At 50.5% G+C, this 22,240-nt stretch overlaps 7 protein-coding genes across 7 annotated transcripts; 2 read left to right on the plus strand and 5 right to left on the minus strand.

The window, feature by feature from the left end:
- Positions 1 to 1,343: 1,343 nt before the first annotated feature.
- On the minus strand, positions 1,344 to 1,622 carry COCCADRAFT_33718 (uncharacterized protein; the record flags this gene model as incomplete). The annotated part of the gene is made up of 1 exon (XM_007710470.1): positions 1,344 to 1,622. The coding sequence occupies one exon, from the start codon at positions 1,620 to 1,622 to the stop codon at positions 1,344 to 1,346; it is 279 nt and encodes a 92-aa protein (XP_007708660.1).
- A 1,234-nt stretch (positions 1,623 to 2,856) lies between these two features.
- Positions 2,857 to 3,959, plus strand: COCCADRAFT_23332 (uncharacterized protein; the record flags this gene model as incomplete). Its single annotated transcript, XM_007710452.1, has 2 exons — positions 2,857 to 3,619; positions 3,691 to 3,959. 2 exons carry the CDS (start codon positions 2,857 to 2,859, stop codon positions 3,957 to 3,959), a joined length of 1,032 nt encoding a protein of 343 aa, XP_007708642.1.
- Positions 3,960 to 6,196: 2,237 nt separating this feature from the next.
- COCCADRAFT_86588 (uncharacterized protein) lies at positions 6,197 to 6,619 on the minus strand (the record flags this gene model as incomplete). The annotated part of the gene is made up of 3 exons (XM_007710515.1): positions 6,197 to 6,315; positions 6,430 to 6,487; positions 6,542 to 6,619. The coding sequence occupies 3 exons, from the start codon at positions 6,617 to 6,619 to the stop codon at positions 6,197 to 6,199; spliced, it is 255 nt and encodes an 84-aa protein (XP_007708705.1).
- Positions 6,620 to 7,891: 1,272 nt separating this feature from the next.
- Positions 7,892 to 9,565, minus strand: COCCADRAFT_23333 (uncharacterized protein; the record flags this gene model as incomplete). Its single annotated transcript, XM_007710453.1, has 2 exons — positions 7,892 to 9,438; positions 9,493 to 9,565. 2 exons carry the CDS (start codon positions 9,563 to 9,565, stop codon positions 7,892 to 7,894), a joined length of 1,620 nt encoding a protein of 539 aa, XP_007708643.1.
- A 1,570-nt stretch (positions 9,566 to 11,135) lies between these two features.
- Positions 11,136 to 11,430, minus strand: COCCADRAFT_33721 (uncharacterized protein; the record flags this gene model as incomplete). The annotated part of the gene is made up of 2 exons (XM_007710471.1): positions 11,136 to 11,269; positions 11,343 to 11,430. 2 exons carry the CDS (start codon positions 11,428 to 11,430, stop codon positions 11,136 to 11,138), a joined length of 222 nt encoding a protein of 73 aa, XP_007708661.1.
- A 1,315-nt stretch (positions 11,431 to 12,745) lies between these two features.
- On the minus strand, positions 12,746 to 16,024 carry COCCADRAFT_86587 (uncharacterized protein; the record flags this gene model as incomplete). Its single annotated transcript, XM_007710516.1, has 3 exons — positions 12,746 to 13,972; positions 14,020 to 15,840; positions 15,896 to 16,024. 3 exons carry the CDS (start codon positions 16,022 to 16,024, stop codon positions 12,746 to 12,748), a joined length of 3,177 nt encoding a protein of 1,058 aa, XP_007708706.1.
- Positions 16,025 to 16,759: 735 nt separating this feature from the next.
- COCCADRAFT_86656 (uncharacterized protein) lies at positions 16,760 to 21,635 on the plus strand (the record flags this gene model as incomplete). The annotated part of the gene is made up of 4 exons (XM_007710517.1): positions 16,760 to 17,258; positions 17,365 to 21,148; positions 21,197 to 21,301; positions 21,353 to 21,635. 4 exons carry the CDS (start codon positions 16,760 to 16,762, stop codon positions 21,633 to 21,635), a joined length of 4,671 nt encoding a protein of 1,556 aa, XP_007708707.1.
- Positions 21,636 to 22,240: the final 605 nt, after the last annotated feature.

Consider the following 22,240-nt stretch of genomic DNA (forward strand, 5'->3'; position numbering starts at 1 on the left):
GTGCGCTGGTAAATGTTATGTTGATTCTCTCTTTTACTACCACGTATAGTTATAAATATATCTTGATATAAGCCGAAAAATCAAACTGTGCAAATCACACTTGGTTTTTCAGATATTCCAAGGCAGTGGCGCATTTTGCCCGGAGAGCTGACAGGAGTGCAGATTATACGTATGGGAAGCTACATAGCAAGGGGTAGGAAGGATTAAGAATGTGAACCGCGTGTGCATAATGTAGGCTGGAAAATGTAGACGGAAAAAGAACGGAGTGCGGAAAGCGTATTGCGTGAGCAATGTGGACTGCTTATTCTTATTGTGTAATCAGCGGGTGAATGGTCTCACTACTACGGAAATATCATCTCCGCTCTTTCTTTGTTATCTTCATTTTGTGACGTTACCGTAAGCAAGAAAAGTTTGAAAAGATGTATGTTCAACGGAGAATCTCCGCAAGTGGCAAATTTACATTGTGTACTCACAGTCGCGTGATATTTTTTTCCCGCCGGTTGCGAAAACAATTATATCTTTGCAAAGGAGAAAGAAAAGAAAAAAACTTTATTGATGTTGGCCAAAGTTTACGACTGTATCGCTGCATAGAAGAATGTCTGACTACAGCATAAAAGTAAGTAACGCGACAGCCATGCTCACGCTAGCAAGACGTTACTATACCGCTCTTTCTTTCTCTTGCACTGTTTTGCATTAACAAAGGTAGGAACGCATGGTGTAAGCAAGGACAAGGAAGTGGGGTCCGCAGTAATCTCACACCAGTCCGGGGTTAACTGGGCTTGGAGCAAGTGAATAGGGTGAAAGGGTTTAAACTTTTGGATCTACGACAGAACTGTTTGCTGTTGGGGTTCTCGCGATACCTGTAAGAGATCCTCCGTTTCAAGGAGGAGTGCCGATGGATCGTCGTTTGTGTGTGGTTCTGGTGCGTTGAGCGCTTTGTTAGGCGAGGGGGACAAAGGGGGCTGATTGTTCTTGGGATGTTGGTCAGTGGTTGCATGTGTGGAATGCTGACGCTTTCATGACAAGAGCGCATTTACGGCTGGATGGCTCAACAGTGGAAGATTCCGCACAGAGACATCTCGGAGAGCTGACTTGTTGAGGTATTGGCTGGGTAGGCAGCAGCAATCTTGTAGACTTTGTTGATTCAACACGGGAAATTCTATTTGCATCCACACATCAGGACATCGGCAGTATCGAGTGCTTATTATTAGCGCTAGGATTCGGCAGTAATCATTGGCGATCAGGTCAGTCATCATTATTGTGTGATGGTTTTTTTTTCCGATACGATGATTAGATAGACGGCGGCACAGAATAGGCGGTAGAATTATTGCTGTTGTTACGGTTTATTTCGTCCATTTATCGATGGTATCATGTGGATAATTTCGGGGCGATCGTCGGAGCCATGTCGAAGGGTAGGCTCGAGGCAGCGCCATTTCTGAAGATGCGATAGGTCCGAATTCCGGTGCCTGAAACGGTGACGAGTCGAGCGGTGGAGCACAGTGCGACGGTTCATGACAAGAAACGCCCCATAGGACGCCAAGACCAAGGCTGTGCACGCCTCCGATAGACAATATATGGGATTTGAGCACAAGCAGTGGAATGTGTGGTGGCGACGGGACCATGGGATCACGGCGAGTGCAGCAGCAATTTCGGATTCAGAGACGGTGCCGGCGGTTGAATGAGCAGCACATGTCAAGGGTACATTAGTTAGGAAGGTTGCTGGTTGGTGGGTGGCGCCCTGACCGGAGCCGGAGAGCCGCTCGTCTCACATGGACCAAAAGGCACCAAGGAAGCCACCATGCCCCCCAGATTCCGGCAGAAGGGGACGTTTTGCTTCAAGAGGGGTCCGATGGCAACGGGTCTCGTGTGACAGCTTCAGTCTCCTGCAGCGATAGAGTAGTAGGGACGAGGGGTGCATTGCATGCTGCTACTCGTACCTACTTGGAGGAGCAAAGGGTCCGTACTAGGGTAGCGCAAATCTTCCGGCAATAGGCCGCACTTTGGAAGGTGAGATAGATTGCGAAGCAGTGTGGGGACAGGAGGCTTGGTGGTTGGACTGGCTAGCGAACCGGCCGAGTAGATTGCAAATATGGGGTACAGATGCTTCGAGAAGAAACGCAGCCAGGGTCTTCATCTATACGGACCGCACATGTTATCTACACAGTACAAGTAAATGCGCAGATATTAAGGGCGATAATGCAGGTGGGTGCGTGACTGCGAAGGCTGGCCCCAAGATCAAGGGCCGAGTGGCAGGGAGGGCCAGTTGGGTTTTGCTGACGGCATCTCTTACGATACGGCCAGCTTTGGTCTGTTTCGCGTTGCCACTGCCGTCTAGTGGGTGACACAGCACACAGGTGGGCCGGTAAGAGCTAAATCGAGCTCGTACTCGGCCTCGACTGCTCTGGGGGCTGGGTCAGCGAGGCCGTACATGTGCATACACACGCATACCGCCTCTCTCAGCGGCGCTGCAGGGCGGCATTGGCGGAGGGGCAGCGACCCATGAATGCGAAGAGGGGCCCAGGGCTTGGAGGTGTAAGGTCGTGGAGCAGGACGAGGGCAGCAGCAGCAGCGCAGGCCCCTGACGGACTTGGGGGGAGGGTGATAGGGTGGTGGTGAAACCAGTCGCGGCCCGCGGCTGAGTTCCTAGCGTAGGGGTGTGCATCGGGCTTACGGTACCAGCGCATTTCCCAAAGCGGTCTAGCGTATCGGGGTCACTTAGGGTGCTTGGCAGCTGCCTATTAAAAGGTGGCAGACATGCCACTCTGTCCTTTTCGATGCACAGCCTGGGTCCTAGTCTTAACCACCCACTATGCCCACAAGTCCCCGCACACGCTCACTACTACTACTACTACTGCAATGGCCGAGCACACCTTCGACTCTTCTCTCTTTTCCCACACTATGAACACATCCACCATCACATCAACACCCCTCGCCCCACCTCCATCAGCCACATCATCACACCAACAACAACAGGCATCAGACACCATGATGCCCACAACCATCAAGATGGAAATGATTGAGAACTGCGACCACTCGCCCTCACCACAACGCTCCGCCTCCAAGTCATCAGAACCCTCATCAACACCGGCCCCAGAGAGCAGCGCCTCAAAGCCAGTCAAGAAGCGAAAGTCATGGGGCCAGGTCCTGCCTGAGCCAAAGACCAGCCTGCCGCCCCGAAAGCGCGCAAAGACCGAGGACGAGAAGGAGCAGCGACGCATCGAGCGTGTAAAGCGGAATCGTCTCGCCGCACACAACTCACGTGAGCGAAAGCGACAAGAGTACGAGGTCCTCCAAAACGAAAAGGACGAGCTCGAGGCCAACATGAGGGCCTACAAGGACAAGATGGCCCAGATGGAGGCCGAGCTCCGCTACTACCGATCAAAGTACCCCGGTGAAGCACCAACATCAACCCCCTTCGACCTCTCAACAACACACGACTCGTTCAGCACCATCTGCCCCGCGCAGATCCCTACATCCTTCCCCAGCCCCGTATCCATGGACTCGATGGACTCACCCCGTGACTCATCCTGCCAACCCGAGACTCCCCCGTCAAGCTTCGAGGCCTCGCCCGAATTCGACTCGACACAATACTCTGCCGCGGTATTGTGCGACCTGCAGTGTCAGTCGAATTCGGCAGCCTCGCTTCGGACGATCTGGACCTACCTTTCTCTATTCAACCTTTCGCACCAGTCGATGAGAAGCCTGTCGTCATGGAAAACTTCTTCGACTTCGACCAGTTCCCAAAGTGCAGCCCAACCACCAGCGCACCAATGGAACCCGCTTTTAGCATGGTGGATTCTTCTTCAGTCGATGTCTTTGGGTCAACCCTCTTCGACCACAGCTCTACCTCAAGCTCTTATGGCTTTCTTGACGGCTTTGATGCAAAGTTCCATGACTTGCAGAGTGCCTCTGGCGCAACTTCGGTTAGCGACGAGGCCCTCGCAGCGGGATCACTTTAGCATCGATGCTATCATGCGACCCATCAAGAGCGCGAGCGGGCAAGCTGGGTCGGCGGATGGTTGCCGTGGATCACGACTAATGAAATCTCCTACCTCTATACAAACGGGTCGGCGTAATGGTGTACAAATAGGAAGAATAGAAAGGTCCGTATTGGAAAGGCAAAATTTGGGGCGTGGTTTCACATGGCGTAGGACGGGGTCCGTAGCTTGTGGCGCGTAACTGGGTTGTAGTAACAGTTTCTTTGAAAGACTTTTTGGTATTTCCTTCGTGGATATCACTTCCTCGATGGGTTCACAATGGCGGACAAGTCACACCAAGGGCTGGTGCCTCTATCTAGCCAATTCTACCAATGTCTACTGTTCAAACATGATGATCTTTTTCTGGTTGCTTGTGATGTCTTACTGTCTCCTGCCTGCCTTGTCTCGCCTTCGCTTTACTCGCATCTTATCAGCCGACCCAAACTCCATCCCCCCCTGATGTGTCAGTCTAATGTGTCACCCAGCGTGACTTTCTCCACACTCGTCCCTCATTCCGCATACGCTAATGCTGGCCCAAGACTCTCCACATGGACGATCTCCGCGCCTCTTGCCTCTGACCTGCAAGGGCCCAGACCAAGACGGCCTCTCTCTCGTCTCGTCTCGCTGTAGTATCCTGCACATGCACCTCTCGACGCCGACGTTTCCCCTTTCTTCCAGCCCACTTCCTGCACATCCTCTGCCAGCTCAAGCAGCAGCAGTAGTATGTAGTAGTACACACCAACACTTGCCCGTTTTTGTCCGCCCCGCTCCCCCAAGACATCAGAATGTCGGTCTGGGCTCCGCGAATGATATCGCGATCACGTCATCCGGTTACGCCGAAAGTCCCGCGCGAGTGCTACTCGAAATCTGAGATGATCGCAATGCCTCCTTACCCTGGTTTCCGAGGGCATTGGGGAGGGGGTTTTGAGCTTGTAACGCGATAACAAGGTGACATGCAACATGATGGAACGGTACATTTTAGGAAAGAGAAAAGGAAATATTAGGATGGAAATTTTTCAGCTATGCGGGAGTGTAAAGTGTGTACCTTGTACCGTCTTATCCGGTTATCTAGGTACGTAACTTGGCGCCCGTAACACATTCCCAACTACAGTAAATGGGAGGGGGAAATGCGGTAGCTGAGCCAAAGTGTTAAACATGATTTGCTTGTTTTTTTTTACTTTGCTTTGTTCAACCCTCCCCCCCCCCAATCGCCCTCGAAGTCCGTTATGTGTGGAGCTGGTAACCAGCCAGCCAGCCCAGCCCAGCCCAGAAAAAAAACGGACTTGAGTCGGGATGTTCGCTTACTAGAGTTTCCTGATAACCACACACACAACCCACACGAAGTTAACCCCCACCATACACATCACACCGTTTTCTGGCGCCACAAAAACCCAGCTCAACTCCGATATCTCCACCGGACTCTTGACAAAAAAAAGCAATCGAAGAGTCAGTTTAGTTTAGCTTAGCTTTACATAGCTTTAGCCAGCGAGGCAAAAGCAAATGCAGGCCCCTCTCACACACTCTGACTGCAAGATTCAGGACTTGCGTGTACTTGCATTGAGTGCATGAAAAAGAGGAGAAATGGGGGGAGACAATGAGAGAAGCGTAGCCACGCATCAGCTGCGTACACCGCTTTGTGCTCGGAAGCAAGAAAGGGAAGAAAAGCCCCACAAAGAAAGAGGGATTAGAGTGGGAAGAAAAGGACGGGGCCCGGGGGGAAGACAAGGGAAATGGGGATTTGGAAGATCCCGCTCTCAAACATGTGAAGATTTGATTGGTTTGAATTGCATCAAGGAAAAGTACCAGCTTCTCCTTTTGTAGGGCTACATCTAAACAATTCATGCCCCAAAGAGTCCCATTCGCATACACCCCAATGTAGGTGAAATGGAATGCCAACACAAGACTGTTAAAAGCACCGATTTTACTCGGGACTCCCCAGTGTTGAAAGGTCTCCCGTGGTCCCCTCCCCTCCCTCGCTTGACTACTTACTAGCCAAAACCCTGCTAGACTGGGATAAGAGAGAGCCCCATGTGAGCTAAACCCGCTTCGCACCGTATAGCCGATCTTTCTGGCCGTGGGCCACTCATCCCCAACGTAACTTTACTACCACTACCGCCGAACCGATGTTGTTACATGATGATGCTTGCCTCTTTGTTGCGGTGAAGGGGGCTTGCATTCTTCGCTGTATGTAACTAACAGGGATTCTTTTGGTGCCTTTTTTACTTGGTGACCTGGTCGACTGGCGGGGGCTTGTTCGAGTCTGTAGCCGCTTTGCCCTGGCCTGTGATGCCCTTCTTGGGCATCTCGCCTCCGCCCGAAGCGCTCATGCCTTCGATGCCTGTTCGTTGTCGTGTCAGTTGTGCGGTCTTGGAAGATAAGGGTCTAAGGTTTTGTTTGCCATTGGCTCATATGAGCGGGATGGAGGCGGTGGGGAGGGGACAGGGGGTCGTACCATCGCCCTTTTCGACTTCAGGCATGGGAGCTACCTTCTTAGTGTGGTCCATGGTGGCCTACAGTCTTTGTCAGTATTTACTCCGGAAGTACTCATTGGAGACAGCACTTACGTCTCCAGAGTTGCCGTGGACAATGTTCTGGCCCTCAATGGGTCCGTTGTCTGAGGATCCGTCTCCGTTGCGGGGCATGGTGGTGGTGATGGTACGTGCGTGGGTTGAATGTAGGTGTACAGACGTGTGTATTAGAGAAGAGAGTTGTAAGAGGGTTTGCTGATGCTGGAAAGGAGATTGGGAACTCTGAGGCTTTAATATGGATATGGGGTTCGTCTTGTGCAAACTGCGTTGTTACGTAGAATTGCGATCAGAGGTGAGGTGCTGTGATGTCATTGTGGGGTAAGGCTGTTCAGCAAAGAGAAATGGGACCCACCACCAAACACCAAATATGGACCAAATTTGGTATGTTTCGTAAGAGTGACGCAACTGGCCCTCTTTGCTTTCTGGCAACTCTTGGTTATGGTACGTAACGGGGTGTTTTTCCTTCTTCCGTTGTTGTCATGGTCGTGATGGGAAGAATGTTCTCGCTCATGGCTCGCCGATCCGATCGTAGTAGCTTTATGAGGAATAAGTATACGAACTGCAAAGTGCATGGCATTGCTCTTGGATCGTGAAATCAAAGAGATCGAATAGATGTGCAAGATGTTCATCGGGAAGTCCAGCAACTGACCTTTGCAAACTGGTGTTGGAATCGGTATTTTCTGAGAAAGATGAAGGTTTATGGAAGTATGATGGATTCACTGCAACTGAGAGACTTTTGGTAGACTTTGGTCATGATTTCGGTTTTTTGCAAGGAGATGAATGGAAAAAGGAGAAGGTAAGGCATACCAGTACTACATTTAACCACTCTATTCTGCTTGTCCTAGTATTATTTCCACGGCTAATTCCAAGTCCCAAATTCTTCCTTTTCTGAGTGCGGAGACTATTTAAGATATTTTCCTTTAATTTCATTAAACATCGAATGAGTTCATGCCAGACAGCTGGGTAAATGAGTGCCTTATGTCTAATATTGGCTGCTATGCATGGGTGTTCCAACGGGTCAAGTTGTTTTGCTGTCATATACGCTTCCTCTAGTATTCGATCTTCGTGCCGATGAGAGCTAGAACGATCTTGCTCGCTGGTGAGCCGAAATAGAGGACTTTGTCACTTGCAAATGGGATGCTGTCGAAACTCACTGAATAAAATAGCTTCTAGCATAGTATATGAGCTTAGTTAACCAGCTTCAGGCTTTTACTAGTGTTTTGATTGACAAGTTGCATTGCGGGTCGAGCATGTATTCTACCGGTTCTGAATTACTATTGCCGTTATCATGAATGACCATCACGACAACCCAACTTTAAATTATCTTGATCGTTTGTCGGACACTACTATGGAAAGCAGATCTCTGAGCATCCTCCCTCCTTTCTGCTAGATCAAGCAGTGCCTCGAAATCATCAAGCTCCTCCAAATCGTCTCTTCGCGGTGGCTCAAAGAAAAACATTCCAATCCTAGAAACTCCTTTCCGTCTTTCGTAGTAAGGATAAGTCCTGATGGCCCCTTGCCAGTAGTTTCGTCGAAGCAACATATCTGAAGACTGAATATCCTGCTGTCATCGATCTTGGAAGCAAGTGTCTCGTCCCAGAAATCAAGGTCAACGTGTGCCAGATCAAGATCAAGATATTCGTTATCTTCATTTTTTAATGCCGGAAACTCTGGATTATTATCGGATACGGTCTGTTGTACGAGACCACACACAATTAATGATCCGGATCGCACAGTGCCGTACGGTGCCTGGGGATGAGCAGGTTGTGTTATGCATGATATGAGTTCGAGTCTAGGATCAATTTCGGTGTGCATAAAAGTATGCCACTTGACAAATCCAACGGTAGAAGCCCATGACCATGAAGGTGCACGATATGCTTGGAATTCGTCTTGCCGAAATGGCTGTTCATGGGACCACAGTAGCCCTAAAGGAAGATGTGATTCCCAGAGGCCTGCAAGATAGCGATCATTTGATGTTTGAGCCCAAGCCTGGGCTATTCCAGATATTGCTGGAAGTCTATCCCACTCGTCCGATAACTCGCGATAAGTATAATGCTCAACAATGTCCATCCAATTCCTGCAGCTTCGGTTCTCGGTACGAATACCCTTATACATCTTGTACATCTTGTCTAGGAGGCGAATGAGTGATGATGGTAAGCATTGAATTGTATCATTCTCATGCATCGAAATACTCCCACAAGACCAGTGGAGTTCGAAATCGGTAAATCGAAGAACTCGACGGGCAAGCAGATGCTCTTGGAAAGTCCAGCCGCGTTCATCAATCGGCGATTTCATCTGATTGCTAGAGAGTATTACGGATCCTAGTCTTCCAGATGGCGAAGCAAAGGGTAATCTGTACCCGATTGTCCCTGGAGCAGGCAGAGAGCATTGATGAAGAAACCCTTGATTGCAACTGCTAGCCCTACTAGCTGAGAGTGTAATGAAAGAACCTGCATATATTTTGTGCATTTGCGCAACTTCGGTCGCTTTATCCTCTGAGTTGTCTTGGTGAATACAAAGACTGTCGATCCAAATCCAACGAATCCCAAGATTCGAGGTCACTTGGATAGCGTCACGGATGGTTTTGGGAAGAATTGAAGCTGATACCCCACTCTTTAACGTGTCTTCTGTGCCATCTTTCAACTGGAACTCTTGTGGACCTCCCCAACAGTAGGATAGAGTCGCGTATTTTGTTCTGGCGGCATCGGGTTCGGAGGAAGTTTTCAAATGAACGCGGACGCACATTCCGCTCTCTTCACTGAATGTATTGATTTCCAACAACCTTCTGGGAAGAAACGGAGAGGTTGGCAATACGCAATCCGGATGGTTAATTTCGCACTCGTAAAGGCGTTGTCTTGCCCACGAAGCTGATTCTTGCTGTCTAAAATCGTGCAGAAATGGTCGAATCAGAATGCTCTCCGCTGCTGGGTTGCCTGTCCCATGGTTAAACTTCGTTCAAGCTATGACATACTCTTTTAACCCTGTACCTTGATGAGCCAGGACGAAATAATAAGGTTCTTTTTGCTTCGGATGTCGAACATCTCCCGCCAATTCACCCATCGCACATTTTCAAGTGCCTCTAGCCGTTTTTAGACGGCCGGTATAGTCAATGAAGTACAGTTCATATATCCAATTCTCTGGCCGGAAGCGGGGCGAATCGCTGGCTTGTTCGTGTTCATGGGTCTCCAAGATAGACTGGAGCGAGTCGAAAGCATCCTTGAAAAACGCGCAGCCTTGTAACGCGCCATCTCGTATCCTTGAGCCCCGATACCTAATGAGGGTTCCGGAAAACAGGTCATCATTGACTTCTCTTTTGAGTTCCACGCTAGGATCGAGTTCCTGTACGCTGCAGAAACTACAGGAATGAATCAAACCTGGAAAACGTGAATTAAGCATCTCCGGATCTTCGCCTGATTCAAAACTCTCTTCATTATTCATTGCAGCGGGGCTCTACCTAGCACTAGCCTTCAGATTACTAGTTGGTGACGTTCCTTTTGCGAAGTTTTATGATCTTTGCCATGCATCACCGTCGCTCTATTATGATGAAGCAAATGAGTGCGGAGTTGTTTAAGGTTCATGCCTCTACACTGATTTAGCCCTTCCAGTCATCGAGTTACACAGTTGTGCAGGATTCTCCCTCACGTGATGTTTCTCTGGCCAATCAAGCCGACTATCTACCTGGATTTGACCTTGATATCCTAGCATTAGCACAACCGCATGAAAAGCTATACGATTAGATTTCCACAGAGCGTGAGTTTTTGCTTTCCTAATTTGCGCTTCCCAGGGGTCATAAATCTAATAATTAGTTCTTAATATCGTAGGGACATTACGAAGGTTAGGTTGGTTACTGCATGAGTTTAAATGTCCAGGAACGATTACATGATGGTGTTGCAGAATACAGGAGCCTAGTATTATCGCTTGAGAGAAGCTCTCCGTATTTAGGCGGAAGCCCGTCGACGCGATCATGATTTTTAGGTTAAATAGGGCAGGACCGTTCCGAAGCAGGCAAACAACATTATTGATGTTAACTGCAGAAAAATCTCCCGCAATGAAGATGTTAGAGTCGCTTATTTTCCAAGTACCTACAGTTTGTCTCCCCAAACTGTGTCTTGCTAAGACGGGACGGACGTTACATTGCTATTTGCATATCTACGTTGTCAAATTCGATATCTCCATAACAATTCGTACGTTACACTGTCAGACCTCCGTATAAAATTTATACATTATTCCCGGTTGTCGGACTATTGCGGAATTCCGGTAGTCAAAGTGAACAGCCATAGTGCAATGGAAAAACACATTTCGTCAAGTAACCTTGCCCCAAGCCTACATATAGATCTCGCTGATATATAGGGGTTCTAATTGTAATACGAAAATATAATCAATAGCAGCGCATCCAGAAAAGTGTGGTGAGGTCAGATAAAGATATGGTAACTGAAAACAACAGTATTCTTATTACTAAAGAGGCGCTTCTTCAAGACCACAGTCTTGCACAGGGGTATACAAGACCAAAAACAAGTTATCCCAAAACAAGCGTTTCACTCCATGCTAATTGCTAACAGATGACGCACCATTGCAAAGCAAAAAATAAAAAATCGTTTAACATGCTTCGCCCAGCATCAATCTTATACTTCTAGCAGTCTTGTTTGCTACTCAAGATGAAGTTGCACTCTCTCGAAACCAAGGCGCGTTTCTGGTGATCAACCCACGCCTCCTGGTCGCAATCGCAGTGGACACAAGTCTTATGGCAGGTATAATCTCCCTTATCTATCTTGTAATTAGCAAACATACATAAACTTCATACTTTCCTACGCGAGGAAAGAACGACGAACAAACTTACAGTGACACAGCATTCCCGAGCCAGGACAGTACTTGGCCGAGGCCGCTCCCAGAGTGAGGAGAAGAGCAAGAAGAGAAACAGCCTTCATGATTAAATTTTTGGGGATTGAGGATTTTCCAAGGTTTTCGGGTAAGAATGTCGTTTGGATAGTGAAAAGGTAGAGAGAGTTTGGTGTTCCGGTGAAATTGCAAGCTCCAGTAAGGAAAAAATAGTACTTGTTATATACTCATGGAAAACGAAGCCAAGAAACTAAGACGGAAAAAAGTCAAATCGATCAACATGTCTTGTTTGGCGGTTTACGAAGCGCCAATTTCGATAAGCAATTCGAGCATTGTGCTTATGTTTCCAGCTTTTACTGAGAACGCCCGAGATCGGAGATTAGGCGGTTTTTTTGTACTTGGCTTTAACCACTATCTTTCTCACACCCCTATTTCCTTTGAGTTTTTTTCTTCTTCTTTCGGCAACAATTTTGAGGGTGTTAAGGGCGGTGATGGGGATCGTATGACAGTACGGGATTTTGGGGGAATGAGGGAAACTTGGGGTCTGATATCGCGGGGAAGAGCTGCGAGATATGATTGTGAAAAAAAGGTGATACGTACGAGTTAGGAGAGTATAACCGTTGAAGTGATTTAGAGAGCGCGTGGCATTGTATGTTGTTTGAAAGGCCAACTCATGCATTGCAAAATCTTCAAGAGCTTTTTTGGTAGTCTTATGAAAACAATATGAATTCCACATGCTACACACCCATACCTAACACAACAGTCCCTTAAACTACCAATTCCAAAGTCCAAATAACCACCACTCCACTAGCAAGAAAGAAAGAAAGAAAAAGAGTCTATAAACTCCCTCACAGCCCGTAAAGTCCTACCACGCAACACCAAGACCATCCACACCACCAAACCCACCATGAATTAGTAGCCCTCTACCCCAACCCCTCCCCCATTCTCCGCGTAAAAAAAACAACTCCTCACCCTCTCAATCCCAAAGTCCCGCCATCATCATCTCAAACTCCCCCAAGCGCACGACCCCAAACAACCCGTCCAAGCTTCGCAAAAACTCATAGGATGAAATACGAACCCCCCCGCCGAAACAGGGCCGTTTGCCCCAAAGCCTACACTGCACCAGCCGCATCACCTTTACATTGATAATTTTCTAGCCAGTGGGTAAACGAAAATTCATGCGTGATGTCGATTCTCTGGTACGGTCGTGTAAGTCTGGCAAAAGGGGTGTTGAAGAAACAGTAGTTTCTGGAATGTATTTGTGATGGATAGAAACTAGGTAAACAAGTATACAAAGTTTGATCATATGGCTAGATTTGCTCAGCTACCTGGTCATCCATATCACATACTCGATGGCACAAGAACACAACATTACATTTTTCCCTTCCCACCATCAACCTCCATCTACCTCGCACTCCTCACCCAGCCCACAACACCAACACTATATCCGACCAACCCACCTACTCTCTCCCTCTCGCCCTTCGCCTCTTCCTGCCACTTCCTTAGCAATCCTACTGCCTCCTCATCTAATACCACAACATCACCATGTAGCCTTAGGAAAACGCTCATCCAAGCCTGCACAAGCTCGTAATCGCGGCGCTGCTCCAGTCGCGCAGTAAGGGCCTTGATAAAAGTGCGGAGTTCAGTGTACGGCTCCGCTGTGTCGAGGGTGCGGATGGCGATGTCGGCTGCGGAAGGAGGGAGGGAGGATAAGTGGGATAGGAGAGGGGTGTAGTCGCCTGTTTCGGTGGCGTGGGCGAGGTGCCGGCTGAATGTATCGGTAGCTGTAGCAGCGCTGGAGCGCGATGCGAGCGCTGAGCTGGAGATGCGGGATTTGGTGTCTTGAGGTTCAGTGGATGCGGTGAGGGTGTTGCTGTTGTTGTCGTCTACGCCTTGGATCTGGTTCTGGCCAACAGACGGTAGGAAGAACGGTGCTTTTTCGGGCGCTTTGGGGGCTTCTTTCGGTTTGTTGCGGGCACGGATGACGTCGAGGTGGAGTAGGGTTTGCCAGCGTGACTTGGGGACTAGACTAAGAGTCGTGATGTTGTCGCTGAGTTGATCCATGACGGGGACGGTGATTTCGTCTTCGTCCTCGTCGCCTACCTGCTCTTCGGTTGCGGCTTCCACAACGGCAACACCGCCTTCACCAGATGCTGTAGGTGCACTGACTGAGACGATGTCGTCCTCAGTAATCTGGCGCGTCGAAACGTGCGTGAAGAGCGTTCGGTTGGTCCAGATGTGCACGCCGACCTCGCCGTCTAGACCCGTGGCGAGGAACTCACCGGAAGGTGAGAAAGCCACCGTGTTACACTTCCTAGAAAGCTTCATTGCATCAATCATATGGCCAGTTGGTAGATCCCAGACCCTGACAGTGGAATCGGAAGCTGCAGAGATGATCCATCGCCCATCACTCGAGAAAGTGTAGTCGAGTGTTTGCAATCCGGTCTGGGAGCGAGAAGCCCAGAGCTCTCGAATGAGCTTCTTGGTAGTGATGTCGACAACACGGATAGAGCCATCGTCACAGCTCAATGCTATCAGGTCACTGTTGCGGTGATAGCGCATACCGAGTATCTTCGTCATAGGATACCAGTCAATCTCGTGAAGTAGGATACCCGTAGCAAAGTCCCAAAACTGGTCATGTTAGTGTTGTCACAGCTGGAAAGAGTATCTCCACTTACCTTGACTTTGCCATCGTCCGAACAACTTATAAGCGTACGGTTCAGGGCATCTACAGCAAGGCCAGTGATGGCGCCTTTATGTTTGCCTTCTCCTTTGACAAACTTGCGTGGGGAGTCGTCTCCACCACCGAGAGCTTCTTCAGCCTCGAGTTGCAGCAGTTTGTACTTCTTCGCCTCAACTGAAGTAAGTCGAGCGGGAAACTTTCGCCTGAATTTGCCAGACTGCAAGTTGTACATGTCGATGGAACCACCAGCGGAGCCAATCACAGCAAATGTGCCACAAGCTGAGATTGCGACACTCTTGACTTCGGTTCCGTCTCCAGTATCAAACGCCCACCTTCCTGCTCGCTTGCGACCCCAGAACCATGTCCTCGCAGTCTTGTCGCCCTCGTGTCCGGTAACGATGCTCTCCCACCCGGTCATGTTGACTTCAGGAGCCTTCTTATCTTTACCCTTCACTTTTGATGAGTTGTTCCAGATGCCAGCCACGCCCGGCATAGCACCCATGCCACCATCGCGGTTGAGGGAGCAGGCCACACAAGTGATGGCAGGGGCCTTGAGATCCTCCAACTTGGTGTGGTGCTTTGATGTTTCGGCATTTCCGTTCAACAGGCCCATCTTCTTTGCCTTTTTCTGAACAGCACCCTGGCTGAGTTCTGTACTCTGTCCATCTCGTCGTAAACTCCAACCCCAGAGACTGCGGTCTTTGCTTGCGCTAAGGAGCCACTTGCCAACATCATCCGAACCGTCCGAGTTGGAAGGGAGGAAGCGGAGAGTCGAGACTGGTGCAGCATGTCCACCACGAGAATGTAGAATGCGCGGTACGGGCGAGAAGGGCGTTTCGTCAAAGATCCAGCTCTTCAGCGAGTTGTCTAAACCACTTGATACAATTACTGCCTGGCCAACGAGAAATTCAATCTTGCTGATACCACCCCCAACTCCACCACTCGCAGATGAAGGTGGGCCGTGTGCGCCTCGCAGGGTACCCGTTTTGCGACCACCCTTGTTCAGGTCCCAAAAGGTAATGTCTCCACTGTCACTGCTAGCTGTCGCCATGACACCGTCTTCACGGCCATCATCACCAGCACCGAGTCCATCACTTCTGAAGGAGATGGATGTCACTGGGTGCTTCTGCGAGCCGCCAGTATTTAGGCGCATGATTTCCTTATCTGCGCGAATATCGTGTATCGTGATTGGGCCGGACTCGTATGCGATGGCGAGGAGCGACAAGGCGGGGGTTGGCTGCAGTGCGGTCACAGAGCCAAAGTCGGCAGCGGGTGGTAGGAGTGTGTATAGCAGTTTTCCGGTACTGATGTTCCATATCTCGACTGATCCGTCTTTGCGACCGACAAAGATTTTGTTGAGGTACGTTGGCATGTTACAGATGCAGCCAGATAGTGGGCTGGAGGAAACTCCTTGGAGAGTAGTGTAGTGCTCTAGAGAGCTAGTTCTCCAGACTTCAATCTTGGTATCGCCGCATCCCACAATCCATTCTCCAAGGACCACCAGTCTTCCGATGCGCTCGATGCCGCCACGAGGTAGCTCGAGCTCGGCGACCTTTTTTCCACGCTGAAAGATCCAAACGCCACGTTCAGAATTCTTCTTGAGTCCCGACCAGGCGGCAAAGACGACTTTTTTCCATGCTAGTGTCGCTGAGATATCCTCGGGCGTCTGGGGTCGGGTTATGAAGACAAGGTTAAGTCCGCGCTTGAGGTCGTATGTCTGAAGGGAGCGGCCGACGGAGGTTGTGATCTGGAAGGTAGTCTTGCCTAGTGGAAGAGCGGTGAAAGGAACAGCTGTGGGAGATACAAGGCCTACTGTCTGTGGGAGATAGGTTAGCTACCAGTGGATAGCTCATTGGGTCGCATAAACTTACTCTGAAAGGCGCGAATATCTTGGACTGGCGGACAAGCTGCGCAGAGCTCTTTTCGCCATTGCTCTGTGTTTTTTGGCGCTTGGTGACTGGGCCACTGGCAGTGCCGTTGTGCACCTGGGGACTTGCCATGATTGGAGTTGGTGGGCAAGGCGCAGCTAGAGGGTGGGCATGTGCTTGGAGTTTGTCGCGACTTTTGAGCGGCGCAACCAAATTTTTGCGGAGATGAGATTAGATTAGATGTTCGCCGGTTAGAGCAGGGCGCTAAGAGATCGACGCAGGGGTGCATCAGCGGCCTTGCATACCCACGCACTTACGTAGTTTGTATGTATGATGTCGGCTAAGGGTCCGCATCGTGAAAAGCGGCCAGGTGGACACACTGAGGATGCCCGCGACAACGGAGAAGAAGCATACAAGTCAAATCTGCCATGTCGTCAGCGGGCGTAACATGTGCTGACATCCCACTCTGGTCGGCTGCGCATTCCTCATGCTCAGCGGAGACAGGCCGGGCCGAAACAATCGATGCAACACGTGGCGCAGACCATACTCGCTACAGCATCGAGAGCGATCGTCTATGGCTGGAAAGGGTAGAGTATGGTTGTGCAGTGCAGAGAGACGGCCCATTCACGTCGAAGCATCGGAGCCATCGCGCCAAGGCACGCAGAGTGACGCACTATTCGTGATGGCCCGCCTGGAGCTTCTTCAGACGATACAAGAGTCCAGTCTCCCAGGCCCCAGGAGCATCATGAAGCCGTGAAGGACATACGTACGGCCGCCCATCACCCCTTGTGCCAGCCCCTCGCTTGTGGGAAAAGCAAGCATTTTGTCTGACAACACCCCCACACACGCACGGGTATAAGACACAGCATGGAGCCGTCCCTCTCCCGCACGGCAAGTACAGAGAGCACTCAATCATGGCAACAGCTCGCCACGGCAAGCGGCGCGTCAGCAACGGGCAGCAGAAAGGCGAGGTCGAGCGAGCCCGAGACGGGCGCCGCCACGGTAGGGCGGGCGAGCGTGTCAGTGCCGCCGCTGAGCGCAAAAGCGATTCGGCAGAGCCTGCCCGGTCGCCGAGCATCCAAAGCATCGGATAGCAGCTTCTTGGAGTACCTGGGAAATGCCTGGTCTGGTTCCGCCATCGACGAGACCGATGGCTCGTCGACGCTAGAGAACTCGCGCGCAAGTCTTGCAAGCGCCCCCGTCAATCCCCAGCTGCTGCCGGACTCGTTCCGGCATGGCACACACGCCGCTGCCGCTGCGCCTACAGAATCCAAACGGCTATCCATCTCGTCCTTTGTGTCGGCCCTGTCGCATCGTGGATACAGTTGGAGTGGTAGAAGCTCGGTAGCCGGCTCAGAGCCCGAAGGTGCGTACGTCATGCGCCTTGACCGACCTGGCCGGCAGCTTTTTTCCCACATGCCATGACCCGTCTTGTCCACTTTGGCCCACTACTGACTCCCCCCCCCTCATAGCCAGAATGGACAACCCCCATGGAACCACGACCGCCACTACCTCCTTCTCAGTCACCACCTCGAGCCAGAATGGCAGTCTCGGCACAAAGCCCTCGCCCACGCAATTGCTCTTCCACCAGGACCAGACTGCCCCCAGCAATCACGCCCAGGGCTCCTCCTCTTCCCCTACCACCAACAACAACAGCAATGCTATCCCACCACATCCTGCCTCTCCCCAGCTCAACCAACCGCCCCTCTCGTCGCAACCCCGCCGCTCACGAAGCCGCACCGCACAAAGACGCATTAGTGGAAGCACCGCTCCGAGCAGCAGCCCAGCCAGTAGAGACATGCGTGAGAAGAAGCCAACAAAGGGCATAATCGGCGTCTGCGCCCTCGAGTCAAAGGCTCGCAGCAAGCCCGCACGCAACATCTTTGGAAAGCTCGTCGACGAGTTCGAGGTCAAGATCTTTGGCGACAAGATCATTCTCGATGAGGCGGTGGAGAACTGGCCCATCTGCGACTTTCTCATTTCCTTCTTCTCAGATGGCTTCCCCCTTGACAAGGCCATTGCCTATACCCGGTTACGCAAGCCCTTTTGCGTCAATGACCTGCCCATGCAGCAAGTCTTGTGGGACCGTCGTCTGTGTCTTGGCATCCTCGACAAGCTCAATGTGCCCACACCGAAGCGCATTGACGTGAGTCGGGACGGTGGACCAAAACTTCCCTCGGCCGAATTTGCAAAGACTTTATACGAGCGAACTGGCTTAAAGCTTGAGGGGCCCGAGGACGGCACTGGTGGCGGCCTGCCCGCGCCCAAGAAAGTCGAGCTGATTGACGACGGCAACACAATTTTTGTAGATGGTACCACGCTGACCAAACCTTTTGTGGAGAAGCCTGTGAGTGGTGAAGACCACAATATTCACATCTACTTTCACAAGAAAGATGGCGGTGGTGGTAGGAGGTTGTTCAGGAAGATTAACAACAAGAGTTCAGAAAAGGACGACACTCTTGAAGTACCAAGGGCCATTACCGAACCAGGAAGCAGCTACATCTACGAACAATTTCTGCGGGTCGAAAACTCGGAAGATGTTAAAGCATACACCGTCGGACCCAATTTCTGCCACGCCGAGACGAGGAAATCACCCGTTGTCGATGGTCTTGTCAAGCGAAATCCAAGCGGCAAGGAAGTCCGCTATGTAACGAAGCTGAGCGATGCAGAGGCCGCTATTGCATCAAAGATATCAGAAGGCTTTGGCCAACGTGTGTGTGGCTTCGACTTGCTTCGCACTGGAGAACAGAGCTACGTCATTGATGTCAACGGCTGGAGTTTTGTCAAAGATAACGGCGATTACTATGACAGAGCAGCTACTATCCTTAAAGATATGTTCCTCAAGGAAATTGCACGCAAGCAACACAAAAATGCCGCCCAACACGGCACTTCTGATGTGCAATCTGGCTCAGAGGGTACTTCCGGTTCTGGTGCTGGAACAAAGAATGGATCAGGCCATCGCAAGACTCTAGGCAAGCTTTTCAAGAGCCCCAGCATGTCCAAGATGGTGCACCCTGGCCCGATCCATGCCCATCTCCCACACATGAGACAATCTAGCACTATGCCCTCTTCGCCTGAAACATCGCTGAGTACAACACCCATTGCAACTTCGCCCGGCTTTGAGAAGCCCAACGCTTCAGTACTGCTCAGCCCGACAACGGCCAATTCTACAACACTCCCCCAAGGCATAGTGTCTGATCCTGATGTGCCGCTTCCATCTGCATTCGAAGACGACGACGAAGACGTGGATCTTGAACCGGAAAGATCAATGTCGACCGATCATGTTGACGTGCCACCTCCTGCAACTGCAGCACAATGGAAACTAAAGGGCGTTGTTTCAGTCATCCGCCATGCTGACCGTACGCCCAAGCAAAAATTCAAGTACACTTTCCACAGCAAGCCCTTCGTCGACTTGCTCAAGGGACATCAGGAGGAAGTGCTCTTGATCGGTGAAGCGGCCTTGCAAAGCGTCAGTGATGCAGTAAAAGTGGCCATGGAAGAGGGCATAGAGGATCCGAAGAAACTGCGTGAACTGCAACTGTACTTGACCAAGAAGGGGGCATGGCCTGGCACCAAGGTACAGATCAAGCCAATGTTCCGAAAGAGGAGGAAGGAAGAGTTGCAGCCAGGAGAAACGCTACCTGAAGAGACACCTGAAGCGCAAAAGCCGGATCCGATAGCAACTGAAGGCCAAGATGCAACGGACAAGGCAGATAAGGATGGCGAGCCGGAGCTACTCAAGAACCGCAGCGACTCCATGTCTGGCGTCACCTTGTCTCGCATCACTGCCCAAGACAACAACATGATTCTCGATAAGTTACAGCTGATCATCAAGTGGGGAGGCGAGCCAACCCATTCCGCTCGACACCAGACCCAGGACATGGGTGCAAACTTCCGCAACGATCTCTTATTGATGAACCGGGACGTGCTTGATGATGTGCACATCTTCAGCAGCTCAGAACGGCGAGTCACGACCAGCGCACAAATCTTCGGTGCATCTTTCCTAGACAGAGACCAGTATCTGGCCGAACACATCCAAGTTCGCAAAGATCTGCTTGATGATTCCAACGCAGCCAAAGATGTCATGGATAAGGTCAAGAAGAAGCTTAAGACTCTACTGCGCGCTGGTGACAAGGCTCCACCACAGTTTGCTTGGCCCAAGGACGTGCCTGAGCCATATCTTGTCGTCAGGCAGGTAGTAGATCTTATCAAGTTCCACCAGCGTGTCATGAACCACAACTTCAAGAAGATCGAAACGGAAGCCATCTCATCACTAGCCGCACTAACATCGCCAACATCCGGATCGCAACCAGAACAGTCCCAGTACACCAACGTCAGCCACATTCAGTCCCGTTGGTGCTGTAACGAAGGTCCTGAACTGTTCAAGGAGCGTTGGGAGAAGCTCTTCAAGGAGTTTGGCGACGCCGACAAGGTCGATCCTAGCAAGATATCTGAACTCTACGACACGATGAAGTTTGATGCTCTCCACAATCGCAGCTTTCTTGAGTGGGTGTTTACGCCAGATGCCACTTTTGTGGACGAAGAATCCATCGCCGAGGGCTCGAAGCAAACCACGCCCGACAATTCATCTGCTAAATCGATACCTGTGGGTCTAACTCCATCGGAAGCTCAGTTGAAAGCGGAAGCGAAAGAGAAAGAGCAGAACACTGAGAAGTTTCAAGAGAAAGAGAGGGGCAGCTTGTCTCATCGTATGGGCTTCAGACGCAGGTCTGAAGTTGCTATCAAACCACCTGCGGCACCATCTTACGTGCATGAATCGTACTTTAAGTTGTACTCTGGCGTTGGGACCACTTCCTCAAAGCCTCAGACAGACGCGCGTCTCGTTAAGCTGCGCGAGATGTATCATCTCTGCAAGGTTCTCTTCGATTACATTGGTCCTCAGGAGTATGGTATCGAGAGCGAAGAGAAGCTGGAGATAGGGTTACTTACCTCACTCCCCCTGCTCAAAGAGATTGTCGGAGATCTCGAAGAACTCCAAGCATCCGACACTCCAAAGAGTTTCTTTTACTTCACCAAGGAGTCGCACATTTACACCCTGCTCAACTGCATCCTGGAAGGTGGCATCAAAACAAAGATCGAACGCAACGCTATTCCCGAGCTCGATTACTTGTCACAGATCAACTTTGAACTCTATGAGTCTGAGAATGCTAGCATCGGTGACCAACCACATACCTTCAACTACAGCATTCGTATCACGCTGTCGCCGGGCTGTCACGCTTTTGCTCCGCTTGACGTGTAAGTTATGATTCATATATCCTATCACAACATTACTGACATCAACAGACAACTCGACTCGCGACACATGATTGGCTTCGCTCCCCGCCGCAGTCTGACTCTCCACCAGGACTGGAAAGAAGTCCTCGAGACGCTCCGCGCAAAGTTCCACACGTAAGTCTTCTTTGTCTCATTCGCACGATCTCTTATTAACATCATGCCCAGCGTCAAACTCCCCAAATCCTTCGTCGCTATTGATCTTAGCGAAAAGGTGCCCGAGGCTTTTGAACGACACACTAACCCCAAGGGCAAGGAGCACAACATGACGGATAGCGAGGAGCGTGGTCGAACTGAAGAGAGGGGCGAAGGCGCATCGCTGTTGCCTATTACGAATGAGCAGGGAAACGTCTTTTCGCCCACCGGTGGGGTTGTTAGTACTGAGCATTCGCAGCTCAAAGATATGAGTCCAACGGATTTGCCCCCGCCTATGATGGATGAGAAGGAGTAGTGGGGAGTGAGCATATGAGTAGAGTCGCGACTTTCTTTTGATGACTCGATGGATACGACTGTGGAGGGTGCTGGTAACGTTCTTTTTTCACGTATTTTACATGAATGGGATTAGAGGAACCTTCTTTATTAATGATGATGGGGTACTCGGCGTTTTAGAAGGAGGCCAAGGCGGTGGAGTACGGGGTTAGATGGAAGGACGAAGGTCGAGTCAACATTGTTCGCCACTGCATATCAAATAAAAAACAACTTCGACATTGTTAAAATGCATTACCATCAAGTTTCTCTTCCCTTCTCCTCTCCACAATCGCATACGAGGAAGATGGCAACATAACTCATTTTTATACCCCTTCGCGATTTATGATCCCTTCCTCCGAACACCTGACATGACTCCATTACTAATGTGCATACCTTGCACCCGTCACGACATTGCATACCAAAAAAAACACAATTGACACCAACCGTGCGATATGCCGGCAGTACACTAGTGCTGTTTTGCCTCGGGTGAACTTCGGGTCATTGTTGCCCCGCCTTTTTGTTTACTTTTGTACCCTTGTTGATGTGAGATCGGATGTTGCTATGAGGGTCTCGGTGATTCGGTGAAAT

This window comes from Bipolaris zeicola, assembly GCF_000523435.1.
Source record: "Bipolaris zeicola 26-R-13 unplaced genomic scaffold scaffold_18, whole genome shotgun sequence".
Lineage (NCBI taxonomy): Eukaryota > Fungi > Ascomycota > Dothideomycetes > Pleosporales > Pleosporaceae > Bipolaris > Bipolaris zeicola.